We start from the raw sequence: 23,091 nt of genomic DNA, 5'->3' as shown, positions 1-23,091 counted from the left end.
AGTGATTAATCATGTATGGTCTCAAAAAAATGTGATTTAAACCAGTATGTGAATGAATTATGACATATAGCTGAATTCCTAAAATGTTTCCAGTTTGATGCCCCAAAGTGATAGATGTTAAATTATGAATTGTTAACCAACATTCTTCTCTAAATACCTTTTATCACTTTGCTGGGAACTTCTAAAAGTTGCCATGTTAAATTACATCAAAATAGTGTTTGTATACTACCTGCTTGAACTCAGTACTATTCTGTAGTGAATTTTAGCATAGACAGTGCCTTCAAACAAAATAAATGCGATGCAGAACTATTAGTTGTGCACATTCCTTTTGATATTTTCATGGTTCTTGTAAAATGTAGAGAGAAGCCAATCACATTGCCTTTTGCATTGCTTTCAGGGCAAATTAAGCATGTCTTCCCTTCAAGGAGTGAGCATGGAGGGAGAAGAAAGAGGGAGTATTTTACAAGACCCTGGAGGTGTTGCGAATTAACAAGTAAAAATGTTACAGAAATATTAACAGTGGAATCTGGTTGATATGCTGTGGTACTCTTCAGCCCATTTGCTGTATTACAAATTAAAGGAGAATATATAATATAAAATCCATTTTGGAATAGACAGTATATGGAAAAGCAAGTGCAAAATGTCCTTTTTCTTGGATATTGCCAGTCTATTTTTCTATCATTATGTTTATTAATGGCTTTGTTGTGGTGGGTAGCTAATGAGCCAGTTATTTAAAAATATTAAAAGGATCTATTGTGTATCAGCAAGAGGAAGTGTACTTAAGATTATTTTATTTGTAGAGGTGTGTTAGATAGTCTTAATGAAAAATGCACTAAAACAAATGCTGGGAATTTCCTGTGTACTATCATAGTTTTTTTTTTTTTTGTTGTTGTTCATGCAAATGTTTGTACTTTTTTATCATTGTCTTTTATGAAATATAATGTTCTAAAGATTGTGTTGGCTTGTTTATTCTGAGGTTCTGTGGAGAATGTATCTTCTTTGAGTTTTGTTTATAGACAAACCCCTCATTTTTCTAGTGCTCAGTCCCTTGAAGTAACAACAAAAGGAACACCTGGCCAGGAGATATATCAGGTTAGGCAGTGATGGGATCAAACCATAGGCTAACAAATTGGTTTCCCTTTACTGGTATTTATATGCTTTCAGCTTCTGGTTTTATTAGGATAAATGACTCATGCTTTTCCAATGGCTCTCCTAATGGCTCTCTAAGTATTTCTGTTTAGGAATAATCTTCTTTATGTATGGGTTACAAGAATGGGAAATAGAAGTATTCATCCCCATTTCTCCTGGCATTAAATAGGGAGCTGCTTTTCTCAGGCATCATAAGTTATCCTTATTTTTCTTTGTATCTTATAGCTATTACAAGTGTCTGATGGTTAGAGGTATGCAAGTAATTTTTGGGAGTACTTCATCTGGGGTCAAAGGTATTTGCAGAATTTTATGAAAGTACACAAATAAACTTAAGTATGTTTGATGTATATACTTTTCTGCAGCACTGGATACGGACTCTTCTTGAAAAAGTCACCAGTTACAATATATTGGAAAGCAGGAAAGAAGGCATTTTAAGTATGTGTAGCATCCTTAATTGGTATTCTACCTTGCTGTCTCTTTTAAGCTGCTTTTGCTTCTATATCTTAAAAATCAGAATCTGGTGATTATGTGGCATCCTGCGTAGTAGTCCCATGCAACTTCATCTATTGTGGACTTCAAACCTTGATTTATTCTTAGAATCTCAGTAATAGAGTTTCTGCTTTTTTTTTTTAAGCTTAATGTGTTTTTTCAAACCCTAAATTTTTATTCAGAAGAACAATGCTTACAGAATACAGCAATAAAGAATACTTTTATTCAGAAGAGTATTTGAAAACAAAATCAATACATATTTCTCCTAAAATTAACAAAGTGAAAAACAAGCGATTTACTGTTGATACAGTCAGAAACTAAGTTCTTACCATTGATGGAATCTTTAATTTACACCTCTAAATTGCCATCCTTAATATTTGCTTCTATTCCACTGGCTCACTAACTATTGCTGTAGTTGAGTAAGAAAAGGGACTGAGGAGAACAACAATGGAGTAATGTCGATAACTACCATCATTAGCTGTGAACACCACCTGGAAAAAGGAAAAAGGAAAAAAAAAAACCAAAAAAACAAAAAACAAAACAAAACAAAAAAAACCACACACACACAAAAAAACCAAACAAACAAAACAAAAACCAAAAAACAAGATAAATGAGAAGTGATCTCTAGATATGAGCGTATGTGGAACCATTGTAATCATTTTATCTAACCTCTCACAAAACTTTGAAAATACCTTCCCTTGTGGTTTGATCACAGTCATCTGTGACTGCCTGTCACGCAGTTTTTCCATGTTAAATATCCTTAAAAAAGGCATCCCTGTCACATATATTATTTAAAATTTCATCAGATATATTCAAATACAGGTTTCCTTATTGAATCCATTGACTGTGTTTATTAAAAATGGAAAAATCAAAAAGGCATTCTTTCAAATATGTGAAGTATTTGACTATTTTTGTTGCTCTTATGAAGTCCTGAGCTTTGAGGAACAGAATTAAACATAATGCTACAGTCACTGTCATCAGGCTAAAATATGAAGCAATGAGTTTCTTCTTTATGTATCTAGTAGATAGAGAAGGACTGCATTAGTCCTTCTGCCACAACATGGTCATAACCTTATATATGAATGATTTATAATAGTCCTTTTAATATCTTTCCAAGCTCATGTCCTATCCTTTGATTTCTCCTTTTACACAGTAGATTATTTGTGTGAGATGATGGGTGTCAACTTTTTAAATAGATAGTCTAATAATTCTGTGGTGCATAGCTTCTGCTCCTTTCAACATTAATGAAAAAGATGCATATGAAACAACCAGTGAACTGAGCAAAACATGATATTCCCCACCAAGGCTTATTTTTAAGAAAGGAGCTCTTGCACTCTGGATTAAATTTATTTCTAGTCTGGAATATAGACTTAAACTTTATCTTTATGTATAATAAATTTATTACATGCTGTAAAACTTTCATCTTGCCTCTTTTGTTTCAGTTATCACAGAAGGCAAGACTATCCAGCATTAACCTTCATTGTTGTCTAGAATAAGAATGTCATTTCTCATCTATTTCAGGGAGGCAGAAACTAAATTTAACTCAGGCGTTTGCTACGTTTTCTTCAAGGAGATGAGGAATAGCTGTTTGGGCAGCAGTTGCAAACTGTATGGCTGGTGGCGTTCACTGGTCCGTCACAGTCCAGTAAACAATAATACAGGGCTGCAGCTGCTACTGAAAGCTCATATGAAAGGGCTGATGCTGTGGAGGGGAAGGGGAGTGCCCCCATGGAGTCCCTAACCCTGTAGTTCCTCAGTTAGTACCTGGTTTAGACCACCTTCTCTAACCAATCTATCCCATGGAAACTAAAAAGGCCTGTTATGCTTCTTTTTTTTTTTTCGGTTGAAAACTGTGGATCCAAGCATCCAGAATGCAGTTCCTATTTCCATTATCTTTAAAAATCTAAATTATAAACTTTGCCTACAGCTGTGAAACTTCTAGATCCAAAAGGCAGAAAAATTCTTTTCCCAGGAGGCTTATCAATACTCCACCTGTTGTTCTCCTTAGGTGTCTAGAATAGAAAGAATCACAGGCTTAAGTAGAGGTAGAAGGATGGAAAGCCTGTTTGAAATTAATGCATCTAAGAGCTTATTGAGACTTATGGGGACGCTAGTAATTACGTTCTCTCCTGAGTATGTTAAAAAGCTTTGAGGCTATAGATTTTAAGTGTTAATGCAGAAACACTTTAAAGTGAAAAGAAACCTTAACATTCATTTACTAATTGAAGCCTAGACATGTAAAGTATCTGTATTTTTTGCAGCTAAAGTATAGGAGAAAATGAATACTCACATCAGCATGGTGATGGAAGGGGTTCAAGCCCAGACTCTTCCAATAAGAGGCTGTGTCAAGCTCAATCTTGTACAACCCTGCTACAAATTGTTCCTTAGTAATGAGTTCATGGACCCCGCCGTTGTCATCCGTTTGTCTGTGATGGCAGAGGAATGCAGTTTTATATTTTGGTTGAAACCCCAAGAATGCAGTTCTTAACAATTGAATTTGAGTGATGTTGTGTAGCTTAAGTAATATGATGCATACTTCTATTGGTCTGGAATGGCTTATGTCCATCTGTATTATGGATGCTTCAGAGCTTACCCTGGCATTTGTTATTTCCACCATTGCCACAGCAGATGGCTGCTTGCCGTGTCACTGCTCTATATGGTTTGAGAGTGAGCCAGAAGCTGGCATTATTGTTCATAGACTCTTGGCAGAATCTTGGAGTTAATGAAATTTAGCCACTCAGAGGGAAAACTTCACCACTGTTGTAAGCAATGCAGAAGCTCTATGATGCACTTACTGTGCAAGTAAGTAGGGTCATCTCTTGATTATTCTGTTCTTATTTAGATGTATTGAGTATAAATATTTTTTTTACAGTTAGCTATTTGAAATTTAAAATCTACTATTTGAAATTACTGTAGGTCAGCCAACATAGCCTTATGGAATTCCCTGTTGTCTGTATTGATCGGTTGATTTTCCGTCCTTAGCAAACAGACGGTTTTGTTTTATTTGAAGATGCTATCAATGCTATCCAAGGCCATAGTTCTGCCTTGAAAGGATGCACCTTTGAACACCACCCAATTTAGGGCTCCAGAACCAATATTGAATTCTGTCTCTTAAACATGTCTCTTGATTGAAACCTATTTCTGTGAAATAAATTATGTAATACTAGGGTTTTGATTGGGTAGGTTATACGTTGCTGGTGCCTGATTTTAGTAGTCACAAACCACTGTTTTGTGTTCTGGCTGCCACAACCTTTCTTAACATATTTTATTCAAATTGCATGCAGAGAAAGATGAACAATTTAATGTTTTTGATATCATTGTCCAGTACATTACTTAAGATTTGTGCTTTAATGTAGCATATGAGTGATAGAATAGCACTTGTAACTTCTAAGATACTCTGTAGTCAGTTATCAGTCTTTTTTTTTATCCATTTGAATGTCTCTATTTTTTTGTTGTTGTAGATTGATCATTATTAGATAAATGTTCATTTTGTTAATAAGCTTTTTTAGCTAAACCCAAACATATCCTTAACTGAGAACAGTTATTTCAGAATTTCTTGTTAAAATTCAGTTATTTACAAATTAACAAGGCTGGTGAGGTGGATTTAGTATTATCACAATGTTTACACACCTTATCTTAAGGTTACTTTGTTCTTTGTTTCAAATGTTAAGGATGTTTTTATGGCTTTAGTCAACATCCAGCTGTTCAGCCCAGTATCTTTATATAAAGCCTCTAAGTTCAGAGTTGAAGATAATCTAAACACCCTTGTCCTGGGTTCAGCAGCAGCAGTCAGTTTTTCTCCTTCTTAGTAGCTGGTGCAGTGCTGTGGTTTTGACTTTCGGCCTGGGAATAATACTGATAAAGCCGATGTTTTCAGTTGCTGGTCAGAATGTTTACCCTGATCAAGGACTTTGTGAGTCTCATGCTCTGCCAGGGAGGAGGAGAAGCCGGGAGGAAGCAGGGACAGGACACCTGACCCAAACTAGCCAAAGAGGTATTCCATACCACAGCACGTCATGCCCAGGAGGCACAACTGAGAGTCCCCGGAAGGGCTAGAACGCTGCGGGATGGGGGCAAGGTATTGGTATCGGTTGGCGGGTAGTGAGGTGTTGTATTCTCTTCCCTTGTTATTTCCTTTATCATTATTGGTGGTAGCAGTAGTGATTTGTGTTATACCTTAGTTACTGGACTGCTCTTATCTCAACCCGTGGGAGTTACATTCTTTCGATTCTCCTCCCCGTCCCTCCAGGAGCGGAGGGAAGGAAGGTGGGGGGGAAGTAGACTGCGTGGTTCTGACTTACGACCTGGGCTTAAACCACGACACACCCTCTTAATGGAAGATTTCATGTATTTCCAGTGACAGAATATGTGTGAAGCTATCTGCTCGCTTGAGAGGTGGAAGGTGATTTAAGTAGGACAATGTGAATAGATTGTTCTTCCCCACCTTGTACAAATATGTGGCCTTCGCTATAGCTGTTTTTCAGGGACACGTGAGAGCACTGTTGTTTCTGCCAGCCTACTGCTTTATAACACCGAAGAGCCACTTGCATACAGTTTCTCATGGACTATCTAGAAATGCATTTGGGATCCCACTATTGAAATTTCCATACTATGTCAGCTTTAGCCCTTATGAGCCCTATCTCTTTTTTAGGTAAGCAGGCTGTTAACAGGCCTGGAAGGGTCTAGGGAGAGACTTTGTGACTATCTTGAGGAGATAAGTGTGGAAGTAGGATGTTGTTTGTTTAATAAAGAATGTTCATTCTATGTACCCTCTATGATTTTTTCTCAATTTGATTTCCAATTATATTTTGAGTAAAATTGCTTTTGAGTTTTAAAAGTGTTAATATATACTAAAATGTAGGGCAATTAAAAAAAAGTTATCTACATGTGAAATTCTACTATTTTTATTTAAGACGTGGCAACATTTAAATATCTGGGAGATTATTTTTCTTGTTTTAAATGTAATTTCTGTGGGGAGGAGATGAGGAAGCTTTATCCCCAGATTTTCTCCTTTGGCTGATTCCTTGTTCTTGAATTAAAGGTACCTATCAAATATGAGGTTGTATATGTTCAAAACAGTTTCATGTTTTCTTTCTAAAGCTGTGGTTTTGATTAAAGGAAAATCCATTTAGAAAGAAGGAAAATAGCCAGTAAAGGTAGGATTCTCAACCAGAGTCTTAGTTTAAAAAAACCCTAAGAATCTGCCTGATTCTTCTGGTAACAATGCAGCAGTTCATTGCTGGGTACTAAAAAGTAATATCCTTTGTAATGAAATTGATTGATTGAATGAAAATGATGATTGAATTAAAGGGTGTTTTAAAATACTTTCTTGGGCTCATAGTAATTATAAAAACATTATAAAACCATTTTGGTAGTTGAAACTGTAGTACATTTAAAAGACAGCAGCAAATTCATTCAATAGTATGTTACTTTCCTCTGAATAAAAAAAGACATGTTAGAGAATGTGAAGCTGGTTTTTCAGCTATTTGGCCTCTTCCCATTGCCTTTCCCTTCTTTCACTCACTATTTTGGTATTACTTACTTTGAGTTTAACAGTTCCCAAGATCCATCTGCAGCTTCTTTATATAACTTAACTGGAACATTTGGAGCTGGACTTCCTCGGACTGAATCCAGAATTTTTATAAAAAGAGGATGATTGGAGTCAGCAGAGTCCTTCAGAGAGGAAGAGAGAATTTTTATATTGTAAGAAGGGTTCTCAATGGTGTGTAATAAAGCAGTAAGCACTGTTATTCTTTAGATCTATAGAGTATACCGTATTTTTCTAAACAAGAACACTGTACTGCACAAATGTAGCCAAAACTTTCTGGGAGCTGGACACTGGGTGAAACTAGGAAGGAAGATGGCAGGAGCCATCAGGAGTGTGTGCACACAGTGCTAATGTGCACTAGGGAGGCACTGTGACTGTGTGTGAGTACATGCTTGTGTTTTCTATTTGCATGGCTTAAGTGCACATCATCTCCAGCATGAAGTTGTAACTAGACTGTGACCTCAACAGGAAATAGTTAAATCACCAAAGGTGTAGTAGGAATGTTTAAAAATCTGTCAAATCTTTATTTTGGAGTGGTAATTCAAGCACAGCTTTCTGGATTTGAGAGCCTGTGATGTCTTGTTTTCATGGAGTTATCTTCATTCTCCTGTAAACTTGAAAAGCAACACACAAGGAGCCTCTACTTATGTTGTATCAGATTTGTCACCCCCTGGCAGTTGTGCAGGGATAGGAGAGGAAAACCTTCCCTCCAAGATGGGATGGCTGTAGTTTCTCCCAGCATGTTCATTGCAAGCAATGGTTATGCCTTTATGTTTTACCTACTCAAAAGCAGAGTTGAATCAGGACTTTGACCTTCCATTACCTAAGGCTGTAGATGAAAAGTGAGAAAATAGAGCTTTGTGGAAGGTGCTTATCAGGGATGATCTCAAAATAGCAATCATTGATCTTCATTTAATCATTGCAAAATAAATTGTGATGTAGATGGTAAAAACTAAGAGCCTTCTCTTACGTTCCCTCTTACAGTCTGTGAATTATTGAATGTCCCACCAGCCAGGAACCCTGCCCTATATCAGACCAATGTAGCTGCATGTATCTATACTGCCTGTATGCCCAGACTCCTCACATTCCCTTTCTGGAATGCAGAGGCTCCTCGGTAGTGTTCTTTGGCAAGGGGGGGGGGGGGGGGGGGCTCTAATGCCACTACTTATTTTCCTGTCTTTTATACCCTGGGAGCTCAATGAAAGTCTGCTTCCTCACAAAGGTTGGACGGGTATTTATTTTCCCAAAGATCAGAGCAGGAGAGGAAGAACAAGTAGGAGGGGAGACAGACAAACGAATTTCAGTCTGAAGCGTATGTCTCTGGCTTGACTTGCTGGAATAAATGAGCCCTCTGGAAGTGTGATCCTGGGTTTGGCTCTGTTCTTTGCTTGCATCAATGAGTGTTGAGATCTCGCTTGCTTGGGATAGAACTGTAGTGGGTAGAGCAGAAAGGGAGAGGACTAGAGAAGGAATTTCCCCAGCATGGGTCTCACCAGAAGAAATTAAATCCCTCACAACAGGATTTTGGTTATTGTGTTATAAGGGCTATTAGTTTCTTTTAAACAGGCCCAAGGCTTTTGTGTAGTGAGTATGGTATTTTTTTCAAGTCTCACATTGTTTTTGATGTAGCTGAGTCTAATGACAAGTGCTGCTTCTGTAACCTTCTCACTAGTCACTAGAAAATGGGAAAGAAGGACCAGAAAAAGAGCAGTAGGAGAGAACCACAGTCAATACATACCATGAAATCAAAAGAATTGCAGTAAAATGAAATAATCTATTTTTTGTTTATATGAATTAAAGTATATATAAAAAAAAAAAAGAAAATCTGGGACTACATAGTATGAAGGACCTCAATCCTGAGACACTTACCGGTGGTGCAGCTTCAGAGACAAATGCCAGGCCAGCTAAGAAAACGAGAAATACAGAATGAAAAGCCATTTTGCCTACCCCCAGGAAGTCTCAGTGTCAGCAAGTAGAAACTGTTGGGATCTCTGATTTTTATATCAAGGCCTCTAAACTGAGGCTACTTATCAGAAAACCCATATGACTTTCAACATACTGATTCATTCTATTTACTTAGTAAACAATGGGAAAATAAGTAACCCATACAAACATGAACCTTGTCTGCAAAAGTAAGTGTCTGCTATCATTGCCTATGGAAGTATTGTGAATATTGCCTACCTCAACTGCAGTATATCTGTTTTCTTGGAAACAACATTTATTCTGTTTTGTCTCTGTTGAGGAATTAGTGCTGTAAAGACCTCATGTAATGAAGAGCAATACAAATTTCTTGTCAACTTGACAATTTCAGTTTCAGTGAGAATTTCTCTGTGGCTTGGCTTAATTGACTCACCCACGTTTATCAATTAGGAGATTTCCCTCTGTGGTGGCCTTCTCCCCACCTCTCATGAAAGGTAAGTGGATAATGTGTGGGCTGTAGTTATCTTATGCATTCCCCTCAAGAAAAAATGATACTTTTAATTTCCAGCATGATAACCATATGCCTAGGTACCCATTTCTGAAGCATAGTTAAACAGTGGTTTAAGTCTTGTGACTTCACTTGTCCCTTGGATTCAGTACAAGTTCAAGTACAACTCAAGTCAGCTCCTACCTGAAGCATCTGCTTCATTTTAGGGAAATGTTACTTCTTGAAATTAAACTTCTCTTTTCTGATCTTTGGTTAGACACGTGTGTTCACTCTCTTACTAGGTTTATCCTGTTGCCAGATGGATGAATGTGTGTAGAGTAGTTTTTTTGCTTGGTTTTGGGTTTTTTAATTACTACATGTACATAAACATACTCATGTCCTATTTTGAGGGGTGGGCATAAGCCACTACAAATCAAACCTACTGGTTTTCAAGCCCCGGGAATAGCAGGACCCCATGAAATCTGCATGCCTTAAAATGGGTGCTGTTTTGAAACTGTTTGCACTGCTTATGAGAGTTGCAGTGACTATGGTAGTGTCCAGAAATCAGGGAACAAAGTAACTGAATAGTGAAATGTTAAAGGCAAGTTTTTGTAAGTTATGAATTCATTTGGTATGCAGTGATTTCAGAAGGCTGTATGTGTAGGGATAAACTCCAATGTCAGTGGCAGGTGAAGGCTAATAGTTTCTGAATGGCATGATTTCAGTAACTATCTCTGTAGTTTCTGTAATCCTGTTAAAAAAACAATTCCTGTGCTTTATGATACTTTACATACAGTACGCCATGAGTCTGTAGAAATCACTGTGAAAGCCCTCAGTCTTCAGTCAGTTTATCAACAACATTGTTTGAATCACAGTCACTCTACATCTTACCTTTTCCTGTTTCTAAAAATATAAAGAGAAATTTAAGATGTTGTTTTTATTTTTGGACTTTTTTAAAAATGATAGATGGAGATTTGACTTATTAGGGATTTAACTGAAGTGCACCTGCAGAAAAGCCAGCTGGGTTAAAGATCAAAGTTGTTAAAAATGGTGCTAATTAAAATAGCTTCAGAACTTCCTACATTGATTAAGCAGCAAATTTTCCTCTTGAAAGGACAAAGTATTGAGGCTTACCTGAGGTTTTAAGTAAAGGTACACAGATTTTTAACTTCTTCAGCTCTTTGCATATACATATTTCAGCAGTCTTTCAGCACTGTTTATTCTGCTGCTAGGTATTCAGAGTTTCTCCTGTTTACCCTGTGACCTAGTTGATAGCCTGACCATCTCTTCTGTGTGTGAACTATGAGTAGCATGGATGACTTTCTTATTTTGAGTATGTGTGTTTGGTCAAAATTTTTTAAGGTAATGCAGTTTTATATCTTTCTTATTTTGAGCCAATGCATGTGGTGAGATTTTTTTTTTAAGGTAGCGGAGGAAGATAACAGAACCAATTAAAGTGCCATGCCATGCATGTTTTCCAAATGTCCTTTGCACTTGAACGTAAATCATGACACCTTAGAACACAATAAAACTTCACCGATAGAATCAAAACTGTTTTAAAGAAGTAATATTTTATTGACTTCTCTGAAGTTTGCCAGGTTACAAAATGGAAAAAAACCCTAATGTAGCAAAAAGTTATGCATTAGCAGTAGGAAAAACCTTCCTCCTAAAAGCCTACTATAGTTCTAGCGGAGGAGGGAGTTTGTGTAACGACTGTACATGTTTATTCCTTGGGAGCAGTGACAACAGCAGTGGTTGAATAAGAGAAAGGACTGAGGAGAGCGGCAATGGTATAGTGGCGGTGACCAGAATCATTAGCAGTGAACACCACCTGGAAAAGAGAAAACTTGTGATCACAATGAGCAATGTATGTTCAAAACTACCTTAGTAAGAATACAGAAGCACACTCCGTTTCCTCTGCAAAATACTTTGCCTGTTCTGTCCAGTCAGTGATTTTGCCCTTCTGAAGAGTAATGCTCCCCCTTACTTTGTGATACTTGCTGAAGACAGAAATGTGTGAGATCTGGAGTGAGGATCACAAAGAGCTTTGGCTGTGGTGAAGTTAAGTGGAGAGACCTACACCTGTGTCAGCCAGAATAGTTAGTGATGTGGAATGGGAGGACGGGGGGGAGGTATCTCAAAGAACCAATAAGAAAGACAGAGATGAAATGCCATCTAGTGACCTTAAACGTGACCTCTGTGTGTGAGGTGTCCAAGCAAGATGGGCTGTTGGAGGCCAAAGCTGCTTTCTGTACTTCAGTGCCTCACTCCTGTTTTTAACACAGCTGGTGATGGGTCAGTTCTTGCATTAAGAACTGTGTGACTAGACTTGCTAGAACAAGGAGAACACTTGTCCTGAGATAATTCAGGTTTGCTGCTCTCCAAATCAGTCGCTGGAACCTGGGACACCTAGTTCCCAGGAAAATGTCATCACCAGGCTTAACCTCCCACTGTCTTTGTCTCTCTTCAGTCTAATATTTGATCTGTTTTCTGAACCGTGACATGCTTTCTACAAGAGGGCTAGAGAGTTCCTTCCTACATCCCAGCTCTGTCAAAGTCTAAGCAGCTAGGACATGAGGACTGTAGGCTCCTGTTACCTTGTACACAGACACAGTGAGTCATTGAACTCTGCCCACTTCCCAGGCTAATTTGTTGACCTGTAGGCTATTACATCAAAGGAAGTCTTTGTCAACAGCCTAGCTGAAACAGTCTCAAAGAGGTGCTTTTAAGCACTTTTTGAGGTGAGCCTTTCTGTAGGCCCCAGCAACTTGCAGACATCTAGATGGTTAGAGAATGTTTTTGAGGATTGTTTATTTGACCTAAATGACCCAAGCTGCACCTCAGACTTTTATGGACGTGGGCCTTAGTCATTTGTTTTAGTCTTCACAGACCTTCATAAACTTAGGGTTTAAAATGTTCTACCATACAAACTGTAGCCATTCCAGACTACTTAATTTGGGGAAGCTTAAATTTAATGGCAGATTAAGCCTGAAGAATTTAAACAAAATTTTTGGAAGTGCTAAGTAAATGGAATAGAATAGAGCACACAATAAATCAGTGTAGGGCTGAAAGCAAAGGGAGGCACAAGACATGATTAGATTGCTTTCCTGCTGATGGCATTTGAGTGTTGATGAAACAGCCAACTTTTCTGCTCCCACTATGGTTATTTCTTCATATTTTTATGCCTTTTTTTTTTTTTTTTTTGTATTGCATATCCCAGTACTGAGCATCTTTTTCCTTTTTCTTTTTTTAAACAGACGTCAGAAAGAATTGTCTTTTCCCATAATTACAGGTCACACTAGAATTCAGGGGTTGCCAGGGGCTGATATGGGCAAAATACATCTGCTTAAAGAATAGCTTATTTCCCATAAAACTGGGGTTTACAAATCCCTGTATTCCTTGAGCAACAATAAAAGCAGTCTTTTATCTCTTTCTTTCCCTCCTTTGTTTTTAAACACTGTGTAGTTTTGAATAATGTAGCTTTTTTTGAACAAAGGTCCCTACTAATCTGAGTGGGTGAATGGGCACAGCTCCATTTGGAAGATTGTGTCAGTATTTGCACAGAAGTTAGCTACTTCCTTTGGCTTAGCCAGATGTATACTGCCTTTATCTGCCCACTGTTATGTGGCAGTGAATCATTTCACTGAATTATGGCACTCCTGCAGTATTAAAGGACTGCAGTTGTTCTTTCCAACTGATGCCACTACACAATATACAGGTTATTAGGTATATTTGCAGATACTTACATCAGCATATTCATGGAATGGAGAAAGCCCAAGTCCCTTCCAGTAAGAGCTGGTGTCAAACTCAACCCTGTATACTGCCTCTACAAACTGTTCTTCTGTTGTGAGCTCATGGATCTCCCCATACTCTGTGGTTTTCCTGTAATGGTAAAATATCTACATAAATATTTTATACTATCATTTAGATGCTAAACAGAAGCAGTTGATGTGGAATATTAAATAGAGGTGCTGCACAGCCAAATTCTACACTGAATGGTTTCTAATCATCTGAAATAATTCCCTCCCGTGTAGTGTATGTTTCTGTATTGTAGAGCCTGTCCCTGTGGCTAACTTATCCATATACATCACAAATCAAAGCTGGCTGGCTTTTTTGGTAATTTCTATTGCTACAGCAGAGATTATAGTTAAGAACCCTCTTTTAATATCATGTTTAACTTGTACCAAGTGCCCTCTGGAACCAAATGTTAGCGGCTTAGGAAAAGGATTGGTATGATGAAAGGCAAGATGGCAAATCTCAAACTAGAATTAAAGACAGAAGAGAGATTTTAGTGGAAAACTATTTTGTTCTCTAGTTATTAGCACTGAGGTTATAGGTTTTACCCTGATGGTGACACTGTCTTGGAAAAGCAATTTAGCATCAAGATTTTATTAATTTGAATTACAGTGCCTTGGTCAAAGAGCAGGGACCTCTTCACTGGGTGCCACGGAAATGAACAATAGGAATTCCCAGCTGAGACAATGTACTCAGCTATTAACAAAAGTATGTGAATGGATGAATGAAGTCCAGAAGGAAGAAGGAAATATAGCTGGCATTGCACCCTATTCGTTTGAAAAGGACCAGGTTTTGCACAACAGCTGTTTAAATATTTACATACTTAGCTGCTAAACCCCATTTATTTCTTTTCACTCCTTTTATTTCTGATTTTTTAAAACTTTTTTTTCCCCTGAAAATATTTATTTGATATTTATAGCACTTCATAACCACATGATGTAGTTGAAGGAAAAATGAAGAGAGTCTTGACTTGAAGAATGAGTAGAACTTTCCTGTCTTACAGCAAGAGTAGCTGTCCAGGCAGAAAACAGAAAAGCTTGAGGAGCAAGACAGGAAGGGGAGACAGCAGTGGCACACTGCTTGTCAGAGACACAATTTGTTGAACTATTGCCGCTTTTTTTTTCCAGCTGTTGCCTACTTCTTCATCTTATTTATTATCTATGGTTAATAGTGATAGATGAAAAAAGTCTGAATGACAGAGCTTTTGCTTAAATTAAGAAGAAACAGGATAGGAATTGCCATTCTAGTTTTCAGATTTTCTTATATTTCAAGTTTAGCAATTTGAAGACTGACAAAAGTTTCACTAGTCCAATACAGGTGAAATCAACTGGATCCAGGGTAGATCGAACGTGCAGAGAACCCAAGCCCTATTTGAAACATGGTTCACAGGCAATTTGTGAAGCGTACACATCTGTTTTCATTCAATTAGTATTTCCTGGCTTAATTCATATTGCTTTAATAAGAGGCAGTAGGTAGAAGGGGGAAGAACTCATTGACAAGACCTCACTTTGGAGTGAGGAGACCTCACTTGGAGTATTGTGTACAGTTCTGGTGTCCTCAACATAGAAAGGACATGGAACTGTTGGAACAAGTCCAGAGGAGGGCCACGAGGATGACCAGGGGACTGGAGCACCTCCCGTATGGAGACAGGCTGAGAAAGTTGGGGCTGTTCAGCCTGGAGAAGAGAAGGCTGCGTGGAGACCTCATAGCAGCCTTCCAGTATCTGAAGGGGGCCTACAAGGATGCTGGGGATGGACTATTCATCAGGGACTGTAGTGACAGAACAAGTGGTAATGGGTTCAAACTTAAACAGGGGAAGTTTAGATTGGATCTAAGGAAGAAATTCTTCACTGTAAGGGTGGTGAGGCACTGAAATGGGTTGCCCAGGGAAGTTGTGAATGCTCCATCCTTGGCGGTGTTCAAGGCCAGGTTGGACGGAGACTTGGGTGGCATGGTTTAGTGTGGGGTGTCCCTGCCCATGGCAGGGGGGTTGGAACTAGATGATCTTAAGGTCCTTTCCAACCCTAACTATTCTATGATTCTGTGATTCTATGACAAGTGTCCTGGAAACCATGAAACAGAATTGCTAGGATTCTGCAGAAGTGTTCAGAGTACAAGATAACAATTCATTTACATCTACTTAGAAGTTGAGTAGTTTAGGCACAAACCAATTAAAAGGAAAAATAGTGTCTACCTCAAAATCTTTGTTCATGTAAACACATAAGTTTTAGTTTGAGAAAAGCATGGATGCATCTTGAAGGGTGCTTTCCCTAATAAGTGCTGACCCAGAGCTGCAGATGTTAACTACACAGAACAGTTGGGAAACTGGAAACAAGAGTTCACTTGAAGGCTCTGGCCCACTACCAGGAGTTAATGGCACTTCAGTTATTAAGCAATAGCCATTCAGTGCAAGTGGTATCACAAGCAAAGCCTTCAGCATTACTGCTGCATTGACAGCCAACAGGACAGTGTGCAATTCAGAGCCTGGATGGGACTAGCACAAGACAGAGGATGCCCTGCATTCAGCCCTGGTAGCAAAAGGCTGTAAGCGATCCCTTCTGAACAGCCTTGTATTACTGTCTGAGTTGAGGAACAAATGTAGTATGGTTGTTTATTCTTAATAGGATGCGGACTGCCAGCATCTGCTGTAAGATGGACAGTCGAGTTAAAGCTGTGCTTTTCCAGAAGAAAATTTGCAAACCTCTGATTAAGCTACTATGGTTCCAGTCTAGACTGCAATCCTGATGCATATTTTCACTACCTGGGCCTTAGTTATATGTTCTGACCAGGTTAAATCTACACTGCCTATGCAATAATGCCTTTACGTACTCTTGGGCTACATACTGCACTGAGATAAACTCTGCTAAGATGCAGAATGTTGAAGAAATATATCTTGGGAACATGAATTATTATTTTGGAGGAGGTTTTTTTTTTAAAGAAGGATGTTGGGGGAACCACTCAAATATGCTGCAGTTGTTTTTTCTGATTTACAGCCTAGGTCACATGAGAACTATGTTTGGTGAATGCAACTCTTGATCTATAGGATAAGACCTAGATTTTCAAGAACATGTGAGGAGTGAGAGCGTCAAAGCTAAGGAGGAGCTAACATAGAACCCAAATCACACGTTTCCCAGTCTCTGTGCCCTAAGGCCTTTCTCAGAGTACATCTCAGCTCAAGTTATCTCTTCTTGCATATTTTTGGTTAGACTAATTTTGAAATAGGCCTCTTAATAAAGTTAGCTGTTGCTATGCTAACTTCCTGCTCTTAAATACCATTACACCAAATTCACCAGTTGCTAGATGCATTTGCTTAATTTCCCAAAATGTGTTAACAAAGTCAAAATAAACAAACAAAAAGGAAAAAAACATTTTTTATAGACATTTGTACAAAGTGTACTTTTTCCATATGTATCTGCTAGGTTCTGTAACTTACAAATGCTATTAACCTGACTGGAGTAGTTATAGATTGTACTCTTTGATTGCATTCAGATTTTCATCTGCTTTAACACAGAGAAACTCTCGTTTTCACCCCCCCCCCCAAAAAAAAAAAAAAAAAAAAGAAGAAAAATAATGTGAAAACTCAGTTTAAAAAAGTGTCATCAGCTAACGTCAAAGGTGTCACTATAAGAAACCTTGGTTAGGATGCAAGTCAAGGGAAAGATCAAAATCTTCACCTGCAATAAAAATTGTGATTTAATGTTCCTTCGCTGCTTTCCCCCAGCAAAGTGGTTCTCACTTGCCTAGGGTTAGTCTCACTTTATATTTCAGAAGGAGGGGTGTGCTGACCTAAAATGTCAACAGCGGTTGGCTGAGAACTGCAGGTTTTGTCTCCTTGGGCTTGTTGAGACCAGCATTGCAAATTGAACAAGAAAACGCTGTTATGCCACAAAACTGAGGTCATTTAACACCAATGTTAATTTATCTTCCATTTATCTTGCTCCTCTGTAAATTGCATTTTGTATTATATATTCAAGAGCACTTGACAAAGCATTTGAAATAATCTGGGTTTCCTCATAATGGCAGAAATATTCATTAAGGACAAGATATTATCCTTGTCTCTGCTTTCCTGGAAAGCAATGTATCTTTTTTAATGGTGTTTCTCTGTTCATTATGGTATATAAATCCATTCTGAGAGTAATTTGTTCCTGGTTGAACACTCAATATCTGGGAGTGGAGGTGTTTGTTTCTCCTTCAGTCTCCTGACCTTGTTCCTTTTCAATGGGGAAAAGTAAGTTTGTTTTGAGTTTTAGAAAAAGAAACCCTTCAGGGGAGAGAAAGGTACCTCTCTCCTTGTAGTCTTCTCTGGTTTTTTTTTCTGGAGCTTTTATGTAAATTATGCTATAAAAATCCAAGGAAAAGACAGATGCTCTGGTGGCTCCTGTCCATGCTTGTACTTATTCTGTGCTTGAATATCCTGCTGTTACTAAAGATTTCTCTTGATTGATGTAAAAATCTGATTATATGAGTTGTTACAATGAAACCTAAATGCCTGAATATCATTTCACCCATTTGAATTCTAGTAAAACATATTCCTCTGTTACCCATACTTTTCCCGAAGACTGAAGAGAATAATATTATTGCCTTCCCCTCAGTGATGCTTTGTAGGTAGTAATCTGTCATTCTAGCAAAAGCCATGCAGATATATAGAAATAACCACAAACAAATGCTTCTGTGCTGTGTTATCATGGGACTCCTTAAAACTTCCTGGTCAAGGAGTTTCTTCCAACCAGCATGTTTGTTAAAGAGGGAAAGACAACTAATGTGCTTATTATTTGCATGTGTATAGTCAAATCTTACAGAGAGGATTTCGTAGGTGTTTATTGCTGCAAATAAAACTATATCCATCATGTATAAGACAGTAGGTTAGTCTGGATTACCTACAAAATTCTGACAAATAGGCTTTTAAGTTTTTTTTTTTTCTTTTTATAGAAATGAAAGATAGTACTGGAGCTAGAAGAATAGTTATTAAACCTGTTCCCTTACACAGGTAACAGAAGCATCTCAATATATTTTTGCAATTAGCATGTATTTCAGTCATGGATAAATTTCACTTGAATCTGATGGATTTTAGACCAGAATTCATGTCCTGTTAACAGTGAAAGTGTGACGTGCTAGAAAGCATACAGCTTTTTTGATCAGAGCTCCATTCCCTTTATTTCTCAATTGTTTGTCAGAGGCACCTTGAAAATGGCCCCATAAGACCACGTAACTTACCCAGTAGCAAAGTCCTGCCAGCTTCCATCTGCAGCCTTTTTAAAGACTTTAACAGCTACGTTAGCTGCAGGACTTCCTCTGACTGCATCCAGCACTTTCACCATGAGAGGGCATTTGGAATCAACAGAGCCATGGGAGACCTTGGGAAAGCAGGAGAGGTTGAATAGGAGCTGTTCACCAGCCCTGCAAAAAGCTTCTTTCAAAGAAGAGATAAATTCTTATTGCAGAGCTAACGTTGACTTAAAAGCAATTTTTTTGACAAATGGTATTCAATGCTAGTTCACAAACATCTATGTCTTAAAGCAGACTATCGTAGAGTTTTATACTGAAGACTTTATTACACACACAGAGACACACAAACAAATTGCTTGATAAATATTTAGAGTTGCATATGGCCCTAGGAAAATGCTATAATGTACACATTTTTAATGAGGTTACAAATAAGAAAATAGTAAATTATTGTAAGTACAAGCGGAGTATGTTAGCCTAGGAAACCAACAATGAAATACCTATGACATCCCTAGAACTGAAAGAATATTTGTTTCTTGAGCTTCATTATACTATAAAGAATTAGTCATACTTCAAAAGTATTTTTTTAGTGCTTTAGAGAAGCACTTGTTTGGTGAAGAGGTAAAGCTACCTCTATGTTGGAAATACGGGATGTGAGTCATGGACTGACAGAAACAGACAGAAATAAAAGGTCACACCTTCTATGTGTGACCCTTTCATAATATCCTGATAAAGATGATAAATGGGAAAAAAGACTTTTTAAGAATCCTGAAGAAGCTGCTTAAAATATTGGAGTAAAATAACACTCCAGCAATGCCTAATGGTTAAAGAATTTCATGGATGAGAAGGATGCTAGCCACATAGAAAATCTCAGTTATCATTAATGATTGAGTTTGAATAAAAAGAGACTCACCAGTGGTGCAGCTTCAGAGAGAAATACCAGTCCAGCTAAGAAAACGAAGAGCACGGAGTGAAAGGCCATCCTGTTTGCTGTTAGTGAGCCCTGGTGCCAGCAGCTAGGAGCTGCGGGGATTTGGGATTTTATAGCAAATCCGACAACAAAACAGGCTGCTTATTGGGTGCCCGTATGACTCCAAATTTGCTGATTCTGATTATTTGCTTAGTAAACAATCCAATCCTAGAGTTAGTCCATGAATAGCACTGCCATTACAGTCAATGGAAGGACTGTAGGATCACTAGAGCAAAGAGAATAAGTAACGGACACAAACATGACCCTTGCCTGGGGAGATTAGACTCGTAGAAAGCCCTCCAGAAAATAACGCAAATGACCTTTGTTTGCCCAGAAATCCAACCAGTTCTAGGAGATCTTCTTTACCTTGCCCTCAGATTGTGCACGATCATGCCCCAATGCTTCCTCTGCACCTGCTCCAAGTTTCTTCTCAATGCATCAGTGCTTTCTGAAGACCAGTTCCCACATACAGATAGATGCAGACTCAGTATAAGGGTGATGGAGTTTGTTCATTGTCTGGCTGAAATAGTGCTAATGGTCCATCCTAGGAGACAAATTCTGAAGTAGTTCCCTTGCTTGTTGGAAAGGAGCCATGTTTCATTTTGAAACATAATTTAGATAGGATCCGGCAATGTCTGCCTTTCAACCTAAGGATTCCTGAGGATTCATCTTGCCTAATCTTCAGGTAGACATAGAGGTTTCCTCTTAGTCACTGGGAAGAGACCTGGAGAGATCTGTCCCCTTGGGAAGACAAAGGTCTCAGAAAAGTGAAATGAGTCCTGTCTTGCTCCATGTAACCCAGAAGAAGCCAAAGCAACTAGCATAGACTGGTAGGTTATGTTAACATATTGCTAATGTTCTTGTTGCCAAACTCTTGTTATGCTGGAAATGTTATTATTATGCTCTGAAATGTAACTTTAGGTAAGATGTTTCTCAGGGATGAACTCAGCCCCAACCTAAGATGAGAGAAGATGTCAGCTGGGGATGTAGGCATGATGTAGCTGGATTTCTCCAGCTGCATTACGTAAAACTTGTTCATGCTGTACCCTCTGCTAGTTGGGAGACAAAGAAATAGTTCTGTTTGGCATTTCCTTCTCCGCATGTCCTAAACCACCCTGAGCCTACCCTTGTGTTCTCAGGAGCTGGCACACTTACCTTCTACTGATTTCACAGTATTCTAACAAAAAGCAATTTTACCTTTTAACTTGAACAGGATTATGATGAAGGTTCTAGAGAGAAGTCACTGACAGTATTCTCCAGTGGCTTTCATGCCTTCAGGCTGCTTTGTGCACTTTTCTATTCAGGCAGAGTTGGGTTTTGAAAGAAAGCTATATTACAGTAATCTCCTGAACTGGGATCAAAGTGCACTTTGTACTTACAGCAAAGCAGGCTGATACGTAGGTAGCATTCTACACTCGCTTTGCGTGCACATGAAAGTCAATTCAAGGTGCCCAGCAGTAACAACTCGTACTGCAATCTAGTGCTTATGGGTTGCATTCAGGTCTTGGAAAGATAAATACTGCATTTAGATCTGTGCATTGGCATTTTATTTCATGATTTTGCTCTCATTGTTTGCAAATATTTCTCTGAAACAGTAAAGCTTTGTATGTGAGGGATAGAAATTATCTGTGTTCTAGGGCAAGTAGGCTGTCCTGTCATTTGCTATCAGCTGTTCTACAGGGAAAGAAAGGAGCTAATGATATCGGCACCTGCCTACATGTGAAATTGCTTTCCTAAGAGAGAATGACTTCAAAAAATAATTATTTTTCCTACCTTTTCCTGCAAGGTAACAGTTTCTGAAAGCCCAGATCTGCAGGGATGGTACCTTGCAGCTGTCCATATTACCCATTTTACTTTCCTGTTTTATAACATTTATCTTTTGGCAGCTGGTTTTTAAAGTGAATAAGGAGCATGAAAAATTCTAACCTCAAACATGATTTTTTTTCTTATCCTTCATTTTCTGTGGGTTTTTTTCAGGTCTCACCATCCCAGACATAGCCTAGATAGAGATCCTTTGACTATGGGCAGGGGTACCATTCCAAAGGGAAATTAGACTTTGTATGTTGGTGAATCTCCATTCACGCATTTTCCCGATAACTACATTATTTCTGTACATTCTAAGGGTATAAATGGAGTCTATGAGAAGGTAAAATAAAAATCTTCATTATTTCTCTGATCTGGAAGGTCATGGAGCATCTAGAATTCATACAGAACTGTATTAAAATCTCATGTGAACCTAATTGTAAATTATTACAGCCTAGCGGTATCAAAGCTCAGACTCAACCTACTAGCACAATATGCTAACACTTTCCATAAAATGTATGGAAGAGCTCAGGAACTTGGAATAGCTGACTGAGAAGAATGATTCTCCTTTGGTTGTGGGAGGGAAATGGAGAAAGGGATAGGTAACTGCTGAGCATCCAGCAAGCGTTGTCTATTGTTGTTAAACCTTTTCTGTGTAGCACAAATCTGAAACTTATATACGGAATAACTTATCCCATATAAAAAATCTGGGAACGTGAAATAACGAGGGGCTGAATACTGAGGAGTAAGTGGAGCTGGGGAACTCTACGCCCTCTGAAGTAGTAGGGAAGCTGCTATGAAGAGCAGGAAACAGGGCAGCTCCCAGAGACTGCTAGCACGATACATGCCGCAAGGAAAGTGGTGCCACACAGAGTGGTTAGCCCTGCTGCAAGGAAACAGTAAACAGAGTCACTGAAAACTCCTCAGAAGGAGATATTTAGGAATCATGATGTGGAAGAAACAGTAGGAAACATCTAATACAGAGATAGCATCAGACTATTTGGGGGCTAGGGGACACACAACACCCAGAAGAAAGGGTGATCACTCAGCAGACAGAGTGATTAGGGGGCCAGAGAAGAGAATTTCAAAGGGTCCCTGGTGTGCACAGTAAGCTCAGCCTTAGGAAAGCCAAGAAGTATGAGACCCCCAGTTATGGAAAAATTTAGGTAATCCTCAAATATGTGAATGGTTTAAGGCTTATCTGAATTCCAAATCGGTTGAAGTTCATCTCTGAAGAATTAGAATTAATGCCTATTTTTAATGAAAGCATGTTCCCTGCTTGGAAGCATTACAGTGTTCAGGTCAAGAACAAACATGTCCTGCTAATACTCTTGTTTATGTCAAGGATTTTTCCAACTGTGCTATGGTATTTTTCTCTCGCTTCCATGAAGTCTCACACACTTACGCTTGTTTTACATAAATAAGCTCCTTATACTCTGCTCCATTCCCTTCTATTGGAATTTATTTAGAAATTCAACTACTTCTACATGACAAAATTCTCAGACAGGCTGGAATATCTGACTTTGACCATAAAAACCTGTAAGCTTATCCTGTGACATTGGAGTGAAAGAGGCTGATAGACAGTAAAGAATTCAGTAATCTGGAAAGACTTACACAGTGATTTCCAAAGAACTGATAAATTCCTGAGCCCTGAAAAAATCCTTTCTATAGTATAGAGACCTGAATGTGACACCTTTGTTCACTTTT

At 38.4% G+C, this 23,091-nt stretch overlaps 2 protein-coding genes across 2 annotated transcripts; both read right to left on the bottom strand.

Annotated features, from left to right (window-relative positions):
- Nucleotides 1–1,631: 1,631 nt before the first annotated feature.
- On the bottom strand, nucleotides 1,632–9,124 carry LOC308217978 (transthyretin-like; the record flags this gene model as incomplete). Its single annotated transcript, XM_080611487.1, has 4 exons — nucleotides 1,632–2,129; nucleotides 3,929–4,064; nucleotides 7,181–7,311; nucleotides 9,056–9,124. 4 exons carry the CDS (start codon nucleotides 9,122–9,124, stop codon nucleotides 2,022–2,024), a joined length of 444 nt encoding a protein of 147 aa, XP_080467613.1. The 3' UTR covers nucleotides 1,632–2,021.
- A 2,192-nt stretch (nucleotides 9,125–11,316) lies between these two features.
- On the bottom strand, nucleotides 11,317–19,593 carry LOC308217458 (transthyretin; the record flags this gene model as incomplete). The annotated part of the gene is made up of 4 exons (XM_080610532.1): nucleotides 11,317–11,424; nucleotides 13,340–13,475; nucleotides 18,603–18,742; nucleotides 19,525–19,593. The coding sequence occupies 4 exons, from the start codon at nucleotides 19,591–19,593 to the stop codon at nucleotides 11,317–11,319; spliced, it is 453 nt and encodes a 150-aa protein (XP_080466658.1).
- Nucleotides 19,594–23,091: the final 3,498 nt, after the last annotated feature.

The sequence above is a fragment of the Psittacula echo genome (assembly GCF_963264785.1).
Source record: "Psittacula echo genome assembly, chromosome: 2".
NCBI lineage: Eukaryota > Metazoa > Chordata > Aves > Psittaciformes > Psittacidae > Psittacula > Psittacula echo.
This window is presented reverse-complemented; position numbering and strand designations above follow the sequence as displayed.